Raw genomic sequence first — 19,593 nt, forward strand, 5'->3', positions numbered from 1 at the left:
AATAAAAATAGAGAGAGACTGCATGCTTTATCTAAAAAAAATGATTTATAACATCACAGGACCATTTAAACATACTGCAAAAAACACAATATAATAAAAATGTACCATGTTATTAGGTATAAAATACATTTTATTGCAAACTACTTTACATTAACATCCGTCACCATCAAACAATGATCGCCAGGCTTCTAGAGTTCACAGTACTGTCCGACCACGAGTAGTCAGCATGGTAGATGATTTATGCTTCACAAGGCAATGCTGATGGGGCACAAACCTTTCCTTCTTGACACGTTTCTGTCACTAGCCGGGCCAGCTGACAGGGTGGTCAGAGACGGGCCGTCCCGTTCCCTGCTCTCTCCAGGCTCTGGCTGTTCAGGCCAGGGATTAGATACCTTCCGCTCCTCCCTTCACCTGTGAAATTTCAGAGCCGGCCAGACTGAAAGGGGGCATTGTTCCCCCCTGTAAGGAATGCCCATGTTGTCCGCAGAGGAGAAAAAAGAAAAAGAAAACTTCATTTGCACTGGAATTTGGAGGCTGTCTGACAATGGTGAGGACGATCTCCAAGTTAAGTTGGCCCTTAAACCAGGGTCACTTCTCTGTGACTGTTACCAGAGTATAACACAAACTCATAAAAGCTGTCATCGAGTTTGAAATTGTATACTAATGAGGTTGCAACTACCTTTCATAACTCAAAAATGAAAAACTAACAGACAATATGTCATGGGACTGAAATTTGGCAACAAAAAAAAAGTTATTTATAAGGCACAATGGCGACAATCAATCCAGATCTGCAACCGCTAGGCCACCCTAGGCAAATATAAACTGTTGCCAACTTACCACGCGATACATTTATCTTTTAAGCTCATTGAATATGGATTCTTGAAAATGTGAAAAAGGGGTGTAATGGAAAAAAAAAAAAAATCTGAATAAGTAGGACTCAGAAGACAGAGGGGCAGTATGACTAGGAAGGAAGAAGGGGGGCAAAGATTTGGCTTGGTTATATGCCAGCCATACACACATTTGTCTGATCTCCACATAGTATGAGCATTACAGAGAAAAACCAGTAGAGTGAAGAGAAGCCATTAGCATGTATAAAAGTCAGCTTGTGTTTGGCACACTGACACGAATACACCGCATTCAAAGCTCAACCATTCAATCCAGTTGCCAACATTATTAGAAAAATATATATTGCAACTTTACAAACAATACAATTTTTTTTACTAATTAAATGAATACATAAATTAAACAGCTAATTTAATATAGACTTAGAATTTCAACACTTTCTGTCTACTGAATACATGCTGATTAAAATGATTAATTCTGTTACCCGCAGTGCCATCTCCTGGCCAAAAAAAAAATGTTTTCTGGAAGTTGACCGTTTGTGACTGATGTCCATTGCGCACCAATCAGTGAAGGAAATGACCCGCAAACAACCAATCAGGTATCAGATTTCCCTGACCTCATTAGACACGCCCACAAACTTAGTGCGGAAGAGGGTGAATTTGAACCGGGTATGTGTGTCTCATATCTCTCGCTCTTAACCCATCACTGTGTCATTTATTATCTTTATGCTGCTCTATATTACTTTAGTAGCGCAATGCTTTATTTATTGCTTTTTATTTTAACCATAAACGGTCGTTCATCTGTAACGTTACTCGAGTCTTCTGTTGCTGCTAATGTTTGTCAGGCTCGCTTCACAACAAAACCTCTCAACTTGCTTTTGCTAATTTTTAAACTGTTTACTTACGAATAAAATCTTAAGCCTGTTACTCCTTAAATGCAAATTCAACGTATCCTTCAGTCTTTGATAAGGATCAGATATAAGAATAGTCCTCTTTACCCTGTGCAGATACTGTGTTTCCAGGATTTCATTCCCCCTGAAGAACAACAATAGATGCGTAACTTCAGTTCCGGACAGACACGCTGCAGTAAAGAATGCTCTGTCGTAGTATTGAATTTCTTGAATTGTCGTAGCATTGTATTTAATTTATATATGTACTTAATATAATTTTAATATAGAATTATGAAGGTCATCATAACTGTCTAGATGAATCTTATGAAACCAGTTTGAAGCCAATTATTTTATGGACAGTATTTTATGTCCATCGCAAGTTCTCGTTAATGTGAAAACATGTTGTTGTTGTTATTATTATTATTCCAAAGCAAAAATAATGATACTTATTTTTTTATTATTATAATGTTGAGATTTTAAACAGTTCAGCTGTTTTTAATGAGTCTGGGCAGGATTGATATAGAGCTGGTAAGTCCCGCCCCTTCCGCCTACCCCGCTGGACCTCTAGGTTGAAAAATCGTCAATGCAAGTGAATGAGAGAAAATAATTATTTTCTACTCCCGTTTGCATTTTGCAATGAATGTGAACATATGTTGTCTGTGAATTTTTTATATAATATTTCGTGTAAAGAATGCTACAATTTAGCGGGTAGAATTTTCATACGGTTAGACTTTGTGTGAGAGCACTTTGTGGACTACAACTCTTCGCTGCTTTCGACGCGTTTGATATACGTCACCACCACTAGCACACGGATCCCGCTAAACATGCCTTTGTTTGAATGGTGACATTTGGGTACAAAACACACAGGCATCTCGATCTAATTCCTTAGATTATCGCACCGTGATTTGTGGAGGGAAAATGTGTTATGCTGCGACGTCACATATGCGACGTGTAGTCTTTCTCGTTATGTCTATTCCACAACTGCTAGCCAAAGAATTATACAATATACTGTCAAACTCGTTACATGAGAAATTATATAAAAAATTCACAGACAACATATGTTCACATTCATGACACAATTCAAACGGGATCAGAAAATAATTATTTTCTCTCATTCACTTGCATTGACGCTTTTTCAACCTAGAAGTCCACTTGGAGTTTTACGGATGGGCGGGACTTACCAGCTCTATATGTATTGCTGTTGCAGTATTGGGATGTGGTGAGGGAAATTAGCATAATTGCCAAATAATGGCTTTTCAAGAAAAAATATATTTATTGGTCAAATTTGTAGCAGACATTTATTATTATTTATTTTAGATTGGGAACATTCATTTGGTTAAATGTATTATGCACATTGCATTTATATTGGTGTTAAAAACATTAATTTGGTGTGCAAGGGAAAGCTGTGGACATGAAATCAAAATTAAGGTGACTAGTAACTTTTATAATGCAGCAAGTCTTTGTTTTGGCTCACTAAACAATGAAAACATGCTCACTTTAAAGATGCACATGCCATTTGCATCATGAACTAACAAACTTACTTATGGACTTAATTGTTTGTCTTTGAATGCAGAATCATGGCAGAGACGGACGAGGCCGACGTTCAAACAAAGAAAAGCAAAACCCTCATCGTACGGCATCTGCCCAGAGAACTCAACAGAGATGAGAAAGAGGATCTTCTGAAATATTTTGGTGCCTCTTCCGTCAGAGCGCTGTCAGACAAGGGACCACTAGTAAGTCGTAAGATTTGGAAGTACAAAAGTCGCAAATTGCTGTGGGTAAATGATGCAATGAATAAATACAGCTGTCCTGATTGTGTTGTCGTCTGCAGAAGCATATGGCATTTGCAACTTTCAGCAGTCAGACCTCAGCCTCTAAGGTAAAATTAAAATACACATGCTCCTCTTGTGGTTTAAGAGATGGCTTCGACATGTTAGTAATCCAAATGGCTTCTCTCCACCCACAGGCGCTAAACAGACTTCATCAGCTGAGAATCCTTGGTCACACACTAGTGGTTGAGTTTGCTAAAGATCAGGACAATGCCAGTGTTTTGAAAGACCCACCTGTGTCTAACAGGTAAATGGCAAAATCAATCATAACAATAGACTTTCAGCTATTCCTATTCCTCCCCTCCTCTAATACACACTGTCTAAACATGTCTCTGATTGGCTAACCGTCCATTTCTATATTTTATCAGTACTGTTTATGGATGTTTCTTCAAATATGGGCACTTTTACGTGACGGGGTGATTTAAACAAGCATATTTAATTTAGTTATATATAGTTCACATTAAAACTTTCTTGAAATTTATTTGTTCATCTTTTAAATAATTTATTTTGGCTACTTTTCAAATGCCTTTTTTGAATAGATTTGCATGATCCTTGTGTCAGGAAAAACTCAATTGACTTATTTTAAAAACACTGATAATATTCACAAAGATTATATACATTGTTTACAAAACTACACATCATTTTATTTCTGACCAACAATTTTGCCAATAAAGTTTTATTAAAAGTTACGACAATTTGATGTAAAATGAGACTTGTAATGTGTGAAGAAAAAATTTTGGTAAATATAGGTTAAAAACAAATATTTTTGTTGTGTGTCATTTCTAATCAATCTGTATTTTTCTTTTTAATTTATGCCAAAAAATAGTGAAAATATTTATAGGATCTAAGAATACACAAAATTATAGCTATGAAATTAGCCTTAGCAAGACATACTAGTCTGCTATTTTATTTTAAAAATGTTAAAAATATAATTTCCAACACATAATCATATTAAACACAATTAATAATTAGAAATGATGTGAAAATTTTCATGATGTTTCAGGTAAAATAAAATTTTTCCCATAATGCATGTATATACACTGCTGAACATTGTTAGTAGACAAGTTAAACTAGTTTTTATGACAAATATGTTTTAAGATAGTTAACATGACCAAACATTTTCCATATTTGAAGAAACACCCTTATATTCAGTGTTGGGAAAATGTCCAATACATCACAATATTTCATTACTCCCTAAAAAAGTAAGTAATTATGTTACTTTTTATACTTTAGCATGACTTTTTCCTCACCCGGGCTGGGCTTGCTTGTTTGTTTTGTAATAATAATATTAATAAAAACTAAAAGCTCTATTTTCAGCAAATGTAAAGGCCTTTTCACACCAAAAGTGAAATTAATAAGCCTCAGACTGAAGGAAATGCAAATGCACACCTGACAAACCTTTCAGCTGTGCTACCATTCTGGGTTGCAGAAAAATAGGACAAACAAATAAAACACAAATGTGATGTTTATCTAAAGCCATTTTTGCTGATTGGTATGGTTGAATTGGATCATTGATTGTCAGAAACAAAAACATTGATTAATTAAGTGAGATTAAATGCATAAAGTATGTTTGTGTTATTTACATTTAATTATGGCAGGTTTGCGTATTGTGATTTTGCATTTCACTGTTTTTATTCATTTTGAGGAATACTGAATCTGTTTTTATGCAAATGAGATGCATAGAGATAAATACATGCTCACATTTAGTAGATCTATTCTATAATAACCATCATGATCACACAGCGCACACAACACCTCTGCACGCACTTCTAATTTCTCTTAACATGGGGGACAGGAGAGGTGTCAGTCAATAAATGGGAAAACAAAGTAACTCGTGTTACTTTATTTGAAAAAGTGATTCAGATATTTTGTTGTAAATGTAAAAGTAGTGTTACTTCACTAGTTACTTAAAATAATCTGATTTTGTAACTTGCGTTACTTGTAATGCCTTACCCCCAACACTGCTTATATTTATAATAAAACGCCCCCCATAATAGTGTTCCTTCTGTTTCAGTGGTGCTGGTGCTAAAGCTGAAAAGGGGAAGAAAGAAAAACAACATCAACACAATGTTCCTATGATGGACAACAGCATTGCTCCCAGTCTGGGGTAGGTGTACACATGCATCTGTGTTTGTTTGATCAGCACATTGACTTCCTCTCGCATTCACGATCTCACTGTGTCACTGTGTTTATGATGTCACTGGAGATTTGAGACAGCCTAACGCTCTCGGTTGACATCCCGTACCTGGTGTCAGTAGTTCAGGCCCTGGTAGTCCTGTAGGAAGTGCCCATAGCGAATAGAGAAAGAGGGAGAGAGGAAGTTGGCGAGTGGCTGTCACCATCCGTCTCATGTCCAATTACAGGCCCATGTCTCAGAGTGTCTGTTCTGCAGTGACAGCCCGTCTGCTCCTGCCATGTGGTGGCACCAGGTGGCCTTTGATAAAGAGACCGTGGGCTAAGATATAATTTTGCACAAGGAGCCCGCACTTCACCCTCACTTAACGAGCGGAGCTGTGACAGATTTTTATTTATTTAATTCCACCAGAGCAGCTCGTGCACAGACCAGGGTCGCTTGAAAAGTGTGTTTTTCAGTGGTGTGATGCTCTGAATGAGGTGCAGACCGTTTCTATGATAGAACATGCAATCAAATTCAACTTGAAAGAGTCTTGACATTCAAAGCATTTGGCTTGCGAGGGAAAGTCCGTTGCAAAGTTGGATCTTGGAGTTGGAGTTGTGGGTAACACTTGTTTTTCACTGTATCCATGTTACTTTTTACATTTTAAACAGCTAAATATGCTTTTTTTAAATTATGATGTATATGTGTTTGTAATATATATACAGTATTTATGTGTGTATGTGTGTTTGTTATGTGTGTATGTATGTATATATCTGTGATATATATATATATACACTCACCGGCCACTTTATTAGGTACCCCATGCTAGTAACGGGTTGGACCCCCTTTTGCCTTCAGAACTGCCTCAATTCTTCGTGGCATAGATTCAACAAGGTGCTGGAAGCATTCCTCAGGGAGTTTGGTCCATATTGACATGATGGCATCACACAGTTGCCGCAGATTTGTCGGCTGCACATCCATGATGCGAATCTCCCGTTCCACCACATCCCAAAGATGCTCTATTGGGTTGAGATCTGGTGACTGTGGAGGCCATTTTAGTACAGTGAACTCATTGTCATGTTCAAGAAACCAATTTGAAATGATTAGAGCTTTGTGACATGGTGGAAGTAGCCATCAGAGGATGGGTACATGGTGGCCATAAAGGGATGGACATGGTCAGAAACAATGCTCAGGTAGGCCGTGGCATTTAAACGATGCCCAATTGGCACTAAGGGGCCTAAAGTGTGCCAGGAAAACATCCCCCACACCATTACACCACCACCACCAGCCTGCACAGTGGTAACAAGGCATGATGGTTCCATGTTCTCATTCTGTTTACGCCAAATTCTGACTCTAACATCTGAATGTCTCAACAGAAATCGAGACTCATCAGACCAGGCAACATTTTTCCAGTCTTCAACTGTTCAATTTTGGTGAGCTCTTGCAAATTGTAGCCTCTTTTTCCTATTTGTAGTGGAGATGAGTGGTACCCGGTGGAGTCTTCTGCTGTTGTAGCCCATCCGCCTCAAGGTTGTGCGTGTTGTGGCTTCACACATGCTTTGCTGCATACCTCGGTTGTAACGAGTGGTTATTTCAGTCACTGTTGCCCTTCTATCAGCTCGAACCAGTCTGGCCATTCTCCTCTGACCTCTGGCATCAACAAGGCATTTCCGCCCACAGAACTGCCGCTCACTGGATGTTTTTTCTTTTTCGGACCATTCTCTGTAAACCCTAGAGATGGTTGTGCGTGAAAATCCCAGTAGATTAGCAGTTTCTGAAATACTCAGACCAGCCCTTCTGGCACCAACAATCATGCCACGTTCAAAGTCACTCAAATCAACTTTCTTCCCCATACTGATGCTCGGTTTGAACTGCAGGAGATTGTCTTGACCATGTCTACATGCCTAAATGCACTGAGTTGCCGCCATGTGATTGGCTGCTTAGAAATTAAGTGTTAACGAGCAGTTGGACAGGTGTACCTAATAAAGTGGCCGGTGAGTGTATATACAGATGAGCCAAAACATTATGACCACCTGGCTAATATGCTGTTGGTCCTCTACGTGCTGCAAAAACAGCGCTGACCCGCTGAGCCATGGACTCTACAAGACCCAAGAAGGTGTTCTGTGGTGTCTGGCACCAAGACGTTAGCAGCAGATTCTTCAAGTCCAGTAGGTTGCAAGCTGAAGCTGCTGTGGATTGAACTTGTTGGTCCAGCACATCCCACAGATGCTCAAGTGGATTGAGATCTGGGGAATTTGGGGGCCAGGGCTCTTCATCATGTTCCTCAAATTCCTGGACAATGTGTGCGGTGTGGCAGGGTGCATTATCCTGCTGAAAGAGGCCACTTCCACCAGGGAACACCATTGTCATGAAGGCGTGTACCTGGTCTACAACAATGTTTTGGTAGGTGACACGTGTCAATTTTTACATCCATATGAATGGCCGGACCCAGAGTTTCCCAGCAGAACAGATCATCAGATCATCACACTCCCTCCACCGGCTTGTCGTCGTCCCACAGTGCATCCTGGTGCCATCCCTTCCACAGGTAAACCGTGCTCATGTTCATGGCCGTCCACTTTATGTAAAAGAAAACGGACCAGGCGACCTTCTTCCACTGCTCTAAGGTCCAGTTCAGACCCTTACGTGTCCATTGTAGGCACTTTCGAAGTTGGACAGGGGTCATCATAGGCACATAGGATTGGTCTATGGCTACGCAGCAGAGTGTGATGCTCTGTGTGTTGTGACACATTCCTCCCATAACCATCACAAAAATATTGTGTGACTTCTGCCACAGTTGACCTTCTGTTGACTCGGACCAGACATGACAGCCTTCGTTGCCCTCGTGCATCGATGAGCCATGGACGTCCAACACACTGTTGCCGGTTTGTGGTTTGTCCCTCCTCAGACCACTGTTGGTAAATTCTCACCACTGCTGACCAGGAGCAACCCACAAGCCTTGCTGTTTCACAGATACTCTGACCCAATTGCCTTGCCATAACAATTTGGCCCTTGTCAAGAGATGATCAACGATATTTGCTTCACCTGTGACTGGTCATAATGTTTTTGCTCATCAGTGTATATATATATATATATATATAATTTTCTATCTAATAGCAGACACTTAAATTCTCATTGTTATTATTATTATTATCAAACTTATTAATAAATAATAATAATCATTATGGAATTAGGTATTTTTTTAATTGTAATTATTTCAAATATTATAATGAAAAATCTTGCTAAAATCTTACTGCTCTCATACTGGCAAGGGTCATTAAACTAGTTTAATGGAGACTTTATAAGACTTGAATACATTAAAAGCTTAATTTTATATTACTAGCAAAATCATTATGAATATTTTAAATATTGCCTGCCTATAATAAGTTCTATAGTAATAATATTCAGTATTGGTGACTGTGAGTAGTAGTAGTATAATAAAAGTGATGATGGTACAAAGTTACATAGAGTGTGTAAATTCTTACAGAATTGACATAATCTGATTGTAATCATAACAAATAATAAAAAATATAATATGTAGTTATAAAATGTTGGCCACAAAAAAAAAAAAAATTAGTTACTTTTGGTTTGTAACTTGTAGCTTTAACTGTAGCTAACTAAGGGTAGCTGCTCACCCGTTCCTGAATACAGGCGTGGGCATTTACCAAACAGAGCCAAATATTTGTACCTCGCTCTTATATTTATGCTTCACCATTATGTTCATGGATTTTGTCATGGGTAGCATTTCTGGAACGACTGGCAATTTTTCATGTATGCTTTTTTTCTTTCCTCCCGCAGGTTGAAATTTCAAACAAATCCAACGCTGAAATATTTATACCCTCCTCCTTCAAGTGGAATTTTGACAAACATTTCACACACACTTTTGAGCGTACCCAAGTTCTATGTTCAAGTGAGTAGAGACAACAAAGTATTTTTTTTTCCCCTATCTTTTTCTGTTGTTTTATTTATCAGTTCATGTTGGGAATGTGTAAACAAGCACATCTATATGATTGCCTCTTGTGTACCAGCATCTCTCTCCCTCTTTCAGGTTTTTAGTTCATATCAGGTAAAAAAAGACAGGAAAACGTTCTCTCACAGCTCTCAGAGTGGCACTAATGTGATTTCTTTGAATCAAGTCCAGTCCCTAAAACATCAAACCACAATATTTGGAGGGAATTATTCTGATGGTATTAATATCGCGCTCATGTGGGAGGGATGAGTGATGTATTTAAAATGTTCCCTTAAGCTACACCGCACCGCTTTGTGAAACAGCATGATATAATTTAATTTCCTGGCCTGCCTTTTGGTGGCGCTAGCTTTCTGCGAAACAGGCTGGTTGTTTAAACACATTAAATCTGTTGCTCAGAGCTCCGTTTTAGAGCCATCACTGAGCCTAAATATATTCCAACGCAGCAATCTGGGTTACATATGGAGCCAGGGTCACAATTAATGTTCGTGCCCAAGAAATATGCAGCACCAGGTGTGTGAAAACAACACACACACACACACACACTCCTTTCTTCATCAGATGAACATGTTCCTCCACAGGTTCTTCACTTGATGAATAAGATGAACCTCCCCAGCCCATTTGGGCCGGTGACCGCTCGTCCACCAATGGTGAGTTGGTATATGCGCTTTTGTGAATGTTTATCTTATCTTAAATTAAATTCAAGCTTCATGATGACGAATGTGTAATGTCAGGCATCGCCTGAATTCAGTCAACCTCATCCCTGATGCTTTGCATTTCACTGAATCCCATCAATATAAGTGCTATGCTAATATTGATGAGCAACACGAAGGTGTAACCCACTCATCTGCACCGTTTCAGTTTGAGATGCCCCCAGGCCCACTGCCGCCCATGCCCCCACCCTTCCCCCCACAGAACCCTCCACTGCCGGAGCATGAGGAGGGGGCGTCGGGCAGTGAAGAAGAATCCGAGTATGAGAGTGGAGATGAAGATAAAGAGAGGTAGCTGGCTTTCCATCTTTCTATTTTATTTACAAGTTGTTTAAGTGGTTTGACATTATTAGTAGATGCGTGCAATCAAAATAATGTCTGAAGCGCAGTGTATGCAAGCAAGTTGTGTTCTGAAATGTATCCAAACTGAATTCGAAAATCAGTAGTAAAGTATGTTGAATGTGTCAAAGTATGTGTTGCCGCCTTCAGTGTTTTCAAATGGGGCTCTATAGCTATAGAGTTAGTTTAAGTTAAAGGTGCAGTAAGCGATTTCTGAGAAACGCTGTTGAAAGTGGATTGAACCGAGCACCGCACCACATCACACAGCCAATCAGCAGTAGTGGGCCTATACACTCATGATGGGTGAGGAGAGAGAGAGCAAGAGGGAGATTTAAAGAAGGAATGGGTGTGTTTGTTTGGGTTCATTTCAAATATTAACAGTGTTTCTCAGAAACTGAACATGTTAATAGCAAACCTGTATGATTTTCTTTCTTCTGCTGAACACAAAAAAAAAGATATTTTGAAGAACTTCGGTAACCAAACAGTTGATGTGCCGCATTGACTTCCATAGGGCCCATTAACTGTTTGGTTACCCATATTCTTCAAAATATCATCTTCTGTGTTCAGCAGAAGAAAGAAATTCATACAGGTTTGGAACAACTTGAGGGTGAGTATATGATGACATAATCTATTCCTTTAAATGTCACAGATATTTGAACAAACTCTATCACCCCCTACTGAGTACTTGGGTCAGTTACTGCCAAAATACAGTAGCTAAATTAAAAGGGCCAGTATCTTTTACCCTACCTTTCAAATGTTTGGAGTCAGTAAGTTTTTTTTTGTCTTAAATAAATTAATACTTTTTTTCAGCAAGGATGCATTTAATTGATCAAAACATTGATCAAGATAATAAAGACATTTATGTCACGGAATTTTAAGCAGCACAACTGTTTTTAACACTGATAATAATAACAAATGTTTCCTGAGCAGAAAATCATGATTTCTGAATGATTTCATGAATGATTTCTGAAGGATCATGTGACACTTAAGACTAGTAGTGACAAGTACATCAGACAAGTAATGATGCTGAAAATTAAGCTTTATCACATGAATAAATTACATTTTAAAACATATTAAAAAAGAAAATAGTTATTTTAAATTGTAGCATTTCCACAATATTACTCGTTTTACTATGAGTCTTCTTTAAAAAACATTTAAAAATCATACTGACCCTAAACCTTTGAACGGTATTATTCCATGATCAAATTTATAATTTAACCAGAGTCCTAAATGTAAAAATATGAGAAATGAGCATGTACAATTAAATGTTCAATATCAAAATATCAACAAATAATAATAAACAAACCAGATTTTTCTGGCCTTTCTGGGCATTTTCCCTGCAGACAGACAGATTACTAACAAATATTGTGCTTGCTACATGTCTAAAATCTAAATTCCTAAAAATAAATGTGATAGTATCACCAGCATTGGCACGTTTTCTCATGACAGATTGTCAGCCTCCAGAATGGCAGCAGCTAAAAGCTGCAAAGTGTTAAGTTTGTTTGTTTCATTGCCGTATTTTGCCTTGCTTTCAAAAGCCATACATGTTTAATAGCTTCACACTTCTTCTCCCTGCGTTCCACAAAGGATGATCAGACTGATGGGCCTTGTTAACCAGGCATGCAAAAGACCGCTGAGAGCAAAAACGTCTTCCAAGAGAAAGAAACCCAAACTAAAAGATTTCCTGTTTATTCCCAAACCGGATTCCCACGGGTAAACTCTCAGCTGCATTTCACACAGCCATAAGCTTCTTTATAATTAAGTAAAATTAAACAACGCCTTATAGTTTCAAAAGACCACCTTCAATAATACAAAGAGATTTGCTGATAGGTCAATGTTGTATCTCTCAGACCCTCAGGCCCAGCCCTGCGGCCAGCAGACGTGTTCGAGCAACCTCAGATGCTAGGACAGAAAAAAATTGAGTTCCATATATCGGCTGAGGTGTCCACCATCCTCGAGGGGCCCGTACCGAATCAAGAGCGGCAAATCGCAGATGCGACTGAAGGTAAGGCTGCTGGTCCCCCGCCACTCCTTCTATCCCATCATTCATTTATCTATCCGCCTGCATCACCAAATGCGCCCCAGGTTCACCCATCCATCCTGAGCGGACCTGCTCAATTAACACAGCAATTAGCCCTGAGAATAGTGACTCAGCTGGAGAGAAGATTTAATGTATCGGGCTGTCAGCAGACCGAGCTGCTCTCACCATGAGGCGCCGAGACCCTCCCCTGTGTCAGGATAACCCTGAAACTTTATTCGGGATAAGGCTTTCCGCGATACTGGAAAGAAAACTCAATAAATCGTCAAAATAGGAATATTTAGTTTTTCTGCAATATGAACAAGTATAGGAAGTATAGGTTTCACCAGATGACTTGAAAAGCTCTATTTGGAAAGAATTATTAATTCTAGAATAATTGGGTGATTTTGTTGGGGAGTGCATCTGCATAGAAAACAAATTAAATAAATAAATAAATAAATAATTCTTCCGAGTAAACAATTTATTTTTACTCGGCAGACTTTTTTTGAAGTGCGAAATCTTTTTAGGGCTGAACTATTTGAACAAAACTTAAAAAATGTATGTACTTGCGTTAATACAGCCCCGTGGACGAATGATGCCATTCGCAGCTTAAAGTGTGTTTGTCGGAGAACTGAGCGCTTATGGAAAGTGACTCAGCTACAAGTCCACCGCCTGTATCTTAGAGCTTTTAATGGACTTAAACAAAATGATTAAGGTTGCTAGAGCCTCTTACTTTACTAATCTGATATCTGCCAATAAAAAAAATCCTAAAGCTCTCTTTGAAACTATTAACAACATTGTTTCTCCTGCTACATGTATTGTCCCTGTGTTTTCAAATGTTGACTGCAAGCACTTTCTGCTTTATTTTGTGGACAAGGTTAGAGCTGTCAGGGCAGGCATTGTTCCATCAGCAAACCCCCATATAGTCAAACAGCACAGAACTTCAATATTGGACTCCTTCTGCCCCATTATTCTGAATGACATCATTAAATTAGTGGGGACGATGAAACCTTTTCAAAGCCCTGTTGATATTTTACCTACATCTTTGCTTTTAAAATCCATACATCATCTTGGCCCATGTTTGGTTTCAATTTTAAACTTATCTCTTCAGCTGGGCCAGGTTCCTAGCTGTTTTAAGCATGCTGTTGTTCAGCCTATCTTGAAAAAGAACAATCTTGATGCAGCTTCATTCAGAAATTATAGGCCTATTTCTAAATTGCCATTTATTTATAAAATTCTAGAAAAGGTTGTTGCGAACCAGCTAAATAATGTTTTGGATTTACATGATATCTTTGATAAGTTTCAGTCTGGTTTTCGTAAAAAACATTCAACTGAGACTGCCCTCCTTAGGGTCTCAAATGATATTTTGATGGCTGCTGATGGGGGTAAATGTTCTGTGCTGGTTCTATTAGATCTCAGTGCAGCGTTTGATACTGTGGATCACTGCACTCTGATTGATAGAAAACAACTGTGGGCATTACTGGATCAGCTCTGGATTGGTTTTCCTCCTATCTTTCAGACCGGAGTTTCTCTGTGTCCATAGGACCATATATGTCAGACTCTGCTCCTTTGTCCTGTGGTGTGCCCCAAGGTTCTGTGCTCGGCCCCCTGCTGTTCAGTCTGTATATGCTTCCTCTCGGAAAGATTATTGCTAGTTTTGGAGAAATATCTTATCATTGTAATGCTGATGATATTCAACTATATTTATCTTTTAGCCCTGATAGGCTGGATAAACTGTCCTTGTTGCACAATTGCTTAGCCTCCATTAATAATTGGATGGCAGACAACTTTTTGCAACTAAATTCAGACAAAACTGAGGTGCTGATTTTTGCTCCAGATAACATTACTCCAAAGATTAGGCAGGCCATTGGGGCTCTACCATCCTCGGACGGCAATGTGGTGCGAAATTTGGGTGTCATTTTTGATAAATCTATGAGTTTAAGCAGTCATGTTAAATCTGTGGTTCGTTCCTGTTTTTTTTTTTCACCAAGATTAGATCGGTGGTTTCTAAAGAAGAGCTGGAGATGCTTGTTCATGCTTCTATTTCCTCTCGTCTGGATTATTGCAATGTACTGTACACTTGCTTAAACAAATCCTCCATGGACAAACTGCAAGTTGTACAGAATGCTGCTGCAAGACTTTTGTCAAAGACCAACAGGAGATCACATATCACACCTGTGCTTAAGGCTCTTCATTGGCTCCCAATTAGTTTTAGAGTGCAGTTTAAAATTTTAACCATTACTTACAGAGCCTTCCATGGTCAAGCTCCCTCTTACATCCAGGACCTATTGCACACACACACACTCCTGGTCGCTCTTTGAGGTCTTCAGGCCCATTCAAAGCATTGTACCATTGTACTTTAAATTAAAGAAAAAATTATAAAATTAACTTTATTTTACCAAAGCCAATTACAGTAGTAGTATTTACATCTTAATTTGTTCATTTTCAAACTGCATACCATAAAGCTTTTAATTTGACGGGTTGCCAACAAATAAACAAATGTGCTGGCAGATTTTGAGTGAAGCGCAGTATTCTCATTTACACGCATGCAGCTCACAGAACAGCTGTATTCACAGTAAATTAACCAAGCTGTTCTGTGACACTGTATCATGAACTACACGTGTGTAAATGACGTGGTTCTCTCTGAACCGGTAGCACATATATATTTAAATAGCAGCCTGTGCAATTTGACAATCGCACTAAGCCTTATTATGATGTCAGTTTTATTTCAATATATTGTTGTGCAAACCTAATTCAGGAATCAGGAATGACGGTACTGTCAAATAAAAATAAAACGCACACTAAACTTTTCGGTGCGAATAGATCTTAGCAATTATTTAATGTCGGCACTCTATGCAGACACAGCAAATAAAAGTGAGATTCCCGGTGTTTTGTTTACTTTATCTTCCCGTTTGTTTTCCATTTATTAACTATGACCAAAAACAGAGATGAAAACCTTTCAAAATCAAAGAGCTTTCCTAACCCTCTTTATAAAAGAAACTAGCACAGGGCCGGTAGTTATTTTCATTATAATCGCGTTCAACTGATGTTTAAATGACGAGAAACGTCAAAGAAATCCACCTCTCTGAGGGAACTTATCAGCACTTCCTGCTCTAGTACACATTAGGCACTATAGATCTGTCAGACAAGTTTCCAGAGGATTTGTGTAGCCTCGCTGCTTCCCATAATTCCTCATACGCGTTTGCTTACGGCTTACTGCCAACTGCCAGGTGACATCTCCAACTGCGCTATGAACGAACCTGAAAGGGAACCCCATGGAGCGTGACCCCCCGCAAACACACCAGTGTCACCCTCCGAGATTAATACACTCGCCTGTTTTTCCTCTGGCTTGGATTTTCCACTTTATCTGAATTTACGTGCCTTTTGTTATTGATTACAGGAATTGATTCTGCTTTTCTGCATGACAAGAAAACAGTCCTGTGCTTTCTAGTTTGTTTTGAAGAGTCAAAGGCTTGTCGTTTTGATGCGTGTTCACACAAGACTTCGATGCCGCCTTTCACTTGTCATCATTGAAATCTGCAACAGGCAGCCTTTCACAAACAGATTGGAATTGAGCACCGTGACAGTTCAAAACACGCTCTAATTATGTTTATGCAACTTTTTCCTAGACACGGCAGAGAAGGAGGTTTCCGCTCAGGAAGCCTCAGAAGGGTTCGGGAAGATCTACCCAAGCGCTCAGGTCCCCAGACAGGAGGAAGAGAAGGAGGAAGATGAGGACATCCCCTCGGAGTTCATCTCTAGGAGAGAGCTAGAGAGAGCAAGACTCTCCAGAGACGGTGAAAGACTCTTTTAAATTGTGCACGCAACTCTCTTTTTTGTAGTACACCGAACATCAAATAGAATTGAGAAGCTCTACTAAAGAATTTGGCTTCGAGTGTTCACAAGAAAGATGCAGTCGGTCTTTAAAGAGGAAATTAATATTTGATAGCACACCAGGCTGTCATCATATGACTGTTTGTATGTTTCAGATGTTTGCTAGTGATTACTAGCAGGTATTTATTTCAAGTCAGCCAGTCATTCTTTTAACAACTTTGTTTCAGATTTACTTTTCACATGACTGTGTATGTCTGTTGTATTGATTTATTTTGTTATTGATTCTTTTACATTTACAGAGATAAAGAAAATGTCTGTGTTTAAAAATTACGAACCCGGAGAACCAACCTGCAGACTTTACGTTAAGAATATTGCAAAGCAAGTTGAAAAAAAAGTAAGTATCTGGATAATAGTCTTGGAAATATATATATATATATATATATATATATATATATATATATATATATATATATATATATATATATATATATATACTGTATATATACACATATGTATCTTACCTAAGAAAGTACTGGGTAGGTAATATGATGTAACTACATGGGTTAAGGTTAGGTTTAGGGTAGGTTCAGGGTCAGTACCTAGTTATTACCCAGTTATTGTAATTACTATAATAAGTACATAGTATGTACATGCGGAACAGGACTGTAAAATAAAGTGCTACCGATGTCACTACTCCCTTCATCAGCATGTGTCTAGAACAGCCTGACAGCTCATAATTCTCACTTTAGTACCAGATGTATAACCCAGCTCAATCTTTTCCGCAGGATTTGAAGTTCATCTATGGCCGGTATATCGACATCTCCTCAGAGGAGGAGAGAAACATGTAAGCACCACTGTCTGATGCCTCAGGCCCTTGTCTGAGGCCTCAACTCCTCGAATCACAATCAAAGCCAATGAAAAGCAAACATTGTTCTCAGGAGCGATGAATAAAGGGGAGTTCTTCATGAACATGTGCTGATGTATTAGTGTGCTTGTTCCCGTCAGGTTTGATATTGTTTTGTTGAGAGAGGGGAGGATGAAAGGTCAGGCCTTCATCGAACTCCCCAGTGAGAGAAGCGCGGAGAAGGCCTTAAAGGAGACCAATGGATATATACTCAACGACAGACCTCTTGTGGTGGTATCCTTTGTTTTCAGCCATTCTCTGCATTAACACTCTGCCAGACATGTATAGATGAAGAGGCATGTAGAAATCCACTTGAGACAAATCAAAGCTGTTTTTAGACAGGTTTTTGTCTAGGTTCACCTAGGATTTATTATTACAAATGTTTTTCTGTCAAATAACATTGCGCCTTAACTTAACCTTTAGCAATTCGCCAGATCTGCAAAACCTAAACCGGAATCTGCTGACTCAAAGAAAGGAGGGAAAAAGCACTAAACTGGTGGGTTAAGGATCACTTTGAGATCAACACTATATGTATTGATTTTTCAAGCTGTCCGTATGTTGGAGTGGGTTGGTGAAAATGTACTGAATATTTATTATTCTAGCTTCTAGATTTTTAAGCTTGATTTTGTTTCTATTTGTTTAAGATGATGTTGCATCAAATTACCTCAATCATGAGCCTACAGGAGCTCCATCTTTACTTCATATCCTTTAAAATATCCTTTAAAAGAGTTATTTAAATTGTTTGCTTTTATCAAAAATATATAGGTAATAATAATAACTGAATTCTTCCAAATGTCAAGCAATGTTTTTCTGCTTCAGCACTGTCCTTCAGCTTAAAATCAAATAAATCCATTGTCGCACATAAATCTTATTAATATTCACATATTTTCCCTTCTATTTTATTGCAGACTGCCGCTGCTGAGTCCTGTTGGGCTGAAGTTCATCATCATCTATTGTAATATATATTTTTTTTAGGAACTGATTTTGTTGATAGGTCTTGCAATACAGTCAAATAAAAGGAATTAATACTGCCATCTGGCATCTTCATTGAAACTGCTGCCCAATTTCAAGACCCCTTTCATAGCAATGTTGTTTATATACTGTATACTTTTATGTCTAATATTGTTATTAATCTGGGTTGTTTGTGCGCTCAAGGTTGCAAAAGGTCGGATCCTGATGTTTAATGGTACCAGTATTGTTCTGCACGCACAACATGTGCCTTTGAAGTGAAGGGGAATAAATTTAAAAGTCGCTATCAGTCAGCCGGCTCATCTTCCAGCAGCACAGCAACAGATGGTGCTGTCAATACAGCAGAGCTCAGACAAACACAAACAATACACAAGAAAGACTGTGACCAGGGCTGGCTCGACTCAGAAGATTAGCTGTTATTTGTTTATTGTACTTTAGTCTGTAGTTCTGAGATTTAAGTTTCTCAAGATGCATTGCACCAGGTTTGATTTTTGGGACTCCAAATGTTATTAGTTTTCATGATCAATCATGATGCTCTTGACATTGCATGAGATTTGAGATTTTCTCCTTTTAAAACATTTTTGGTCACACAAAGCAACCACTGTCCCATGGTATTTAAAAAAAAAAAAAAAAGTAAGTTTAAGATCAATTGAACAGGCATGTTCACTTCACACCAAGAACTATATGGATGATGCACTACATTTAAAAAAAAAAAATTAAGCGTGAAATATTAGACACTTCTTGGGCTGCGTCTGAAATCGCATACTCTCTTGAGTAGGTACATATTTTGAGCACTTACTTTGCGAGTGCTAAGTATGTTCTATATAGTATGAATGTGTGTAGTATGAAAGTAATCTGGACGTACTACATTTGCCATGTTGTTTTGATACCAGCATCAGTTGCGTCGCTTCACTGCCATTCACAAATCTTCTCCCATGGCCTCATGGGACAGTAAAGTGTCCATTATATGCACACTTCAGAATCTCACCAGAAGTAGTAGTTCATCTAGGTCATTTTTGCCTACTCTTATGTCTCGTACAGTTTTTTTTGCCTACAAAATAGTAAGTATGCGATTTCAGAGTCAACCTTCGCACCTTTAATTGAGTACATTAGTGGCAACCCCCTTTTTCAGCTGCGTTGGTTCCTGAAGTATTTTTCCATTTATTTCTCCCATAGGGA

The 19,593-nt window shown here is 38.6% G+C and overlaps 1 protein-coding gene across 2 annotated transcripts; it reads left to right on the forward strand.

Moving 5' to 3' along the window:
* The first annotated feature begins 1,436 nt into the window (after positions 1–1,436).
* rnpc3 (RNA-binding region (RNP1, RRM) containing 3) lies at positions 1,437–18,479 on the forward strand. 2 transcript variants are annotated; one of them, XM_056249187.1, is made up of 16 exons: positions 1,437–1,511; positions 3,306–3,465; positions 3,564–3,611; positions 3,699–3,808; positions 5,576–5,668; positions 9,473–9,584; positions 10,223–10,291; positions 10,503–10,642; positions 12,278–12,403; positions 12,541–12,695; positions 16,337–16,504; positions 16,841–16,935; positions 17,327–17,385; positions 17,547–17,679; positions 17,869–17,941; positions 18,354–18,479. In XM_056249187.1, the coding sequence occupies exons 2-15, from the start codon at positions 3,310–3,312 to the stop codon at positions 17,935–17,937; spliced, it is 1,533 nt and encodes a 510-aa protein (XP_056105162.1). In that variant the 5' UTR covers positions 1,437–1,511; positions 3,306–3,309; the 3' UTR covers positions 17,938–17,941; positions 18,354–18,479. The 2 variants fall into 2 exon arrangements, with proteins under 2 accessions (XP_056105162.1, XP_056105161.1); XM_056249186.1 differs by having other exon boundaries at positions 17,869–18,479.
* Positions 18,480–19,593: the final 1,114 nt, after the last annotated feature.

The sequence above is a fragment of the Rhinichthys klamathensis genome, unplaced genomic scaffold (assembly GCF_029890125.1).
Source record: "Rhinichthys klamathensis goyatoka isolate OS25496 unplaced genomic scaffold, OSU_Roscu_1.1 h1tg000059l_1, whole genome shotgun sequence".
Classification (NCBI taxonomy): domain Eukaryota; kingdom Metazoa; phylum Chordata; class Actinopteri; order Cypriniformes; family Leuciscidae; genus Rhinichthys; species Rhinichthys klamathensis.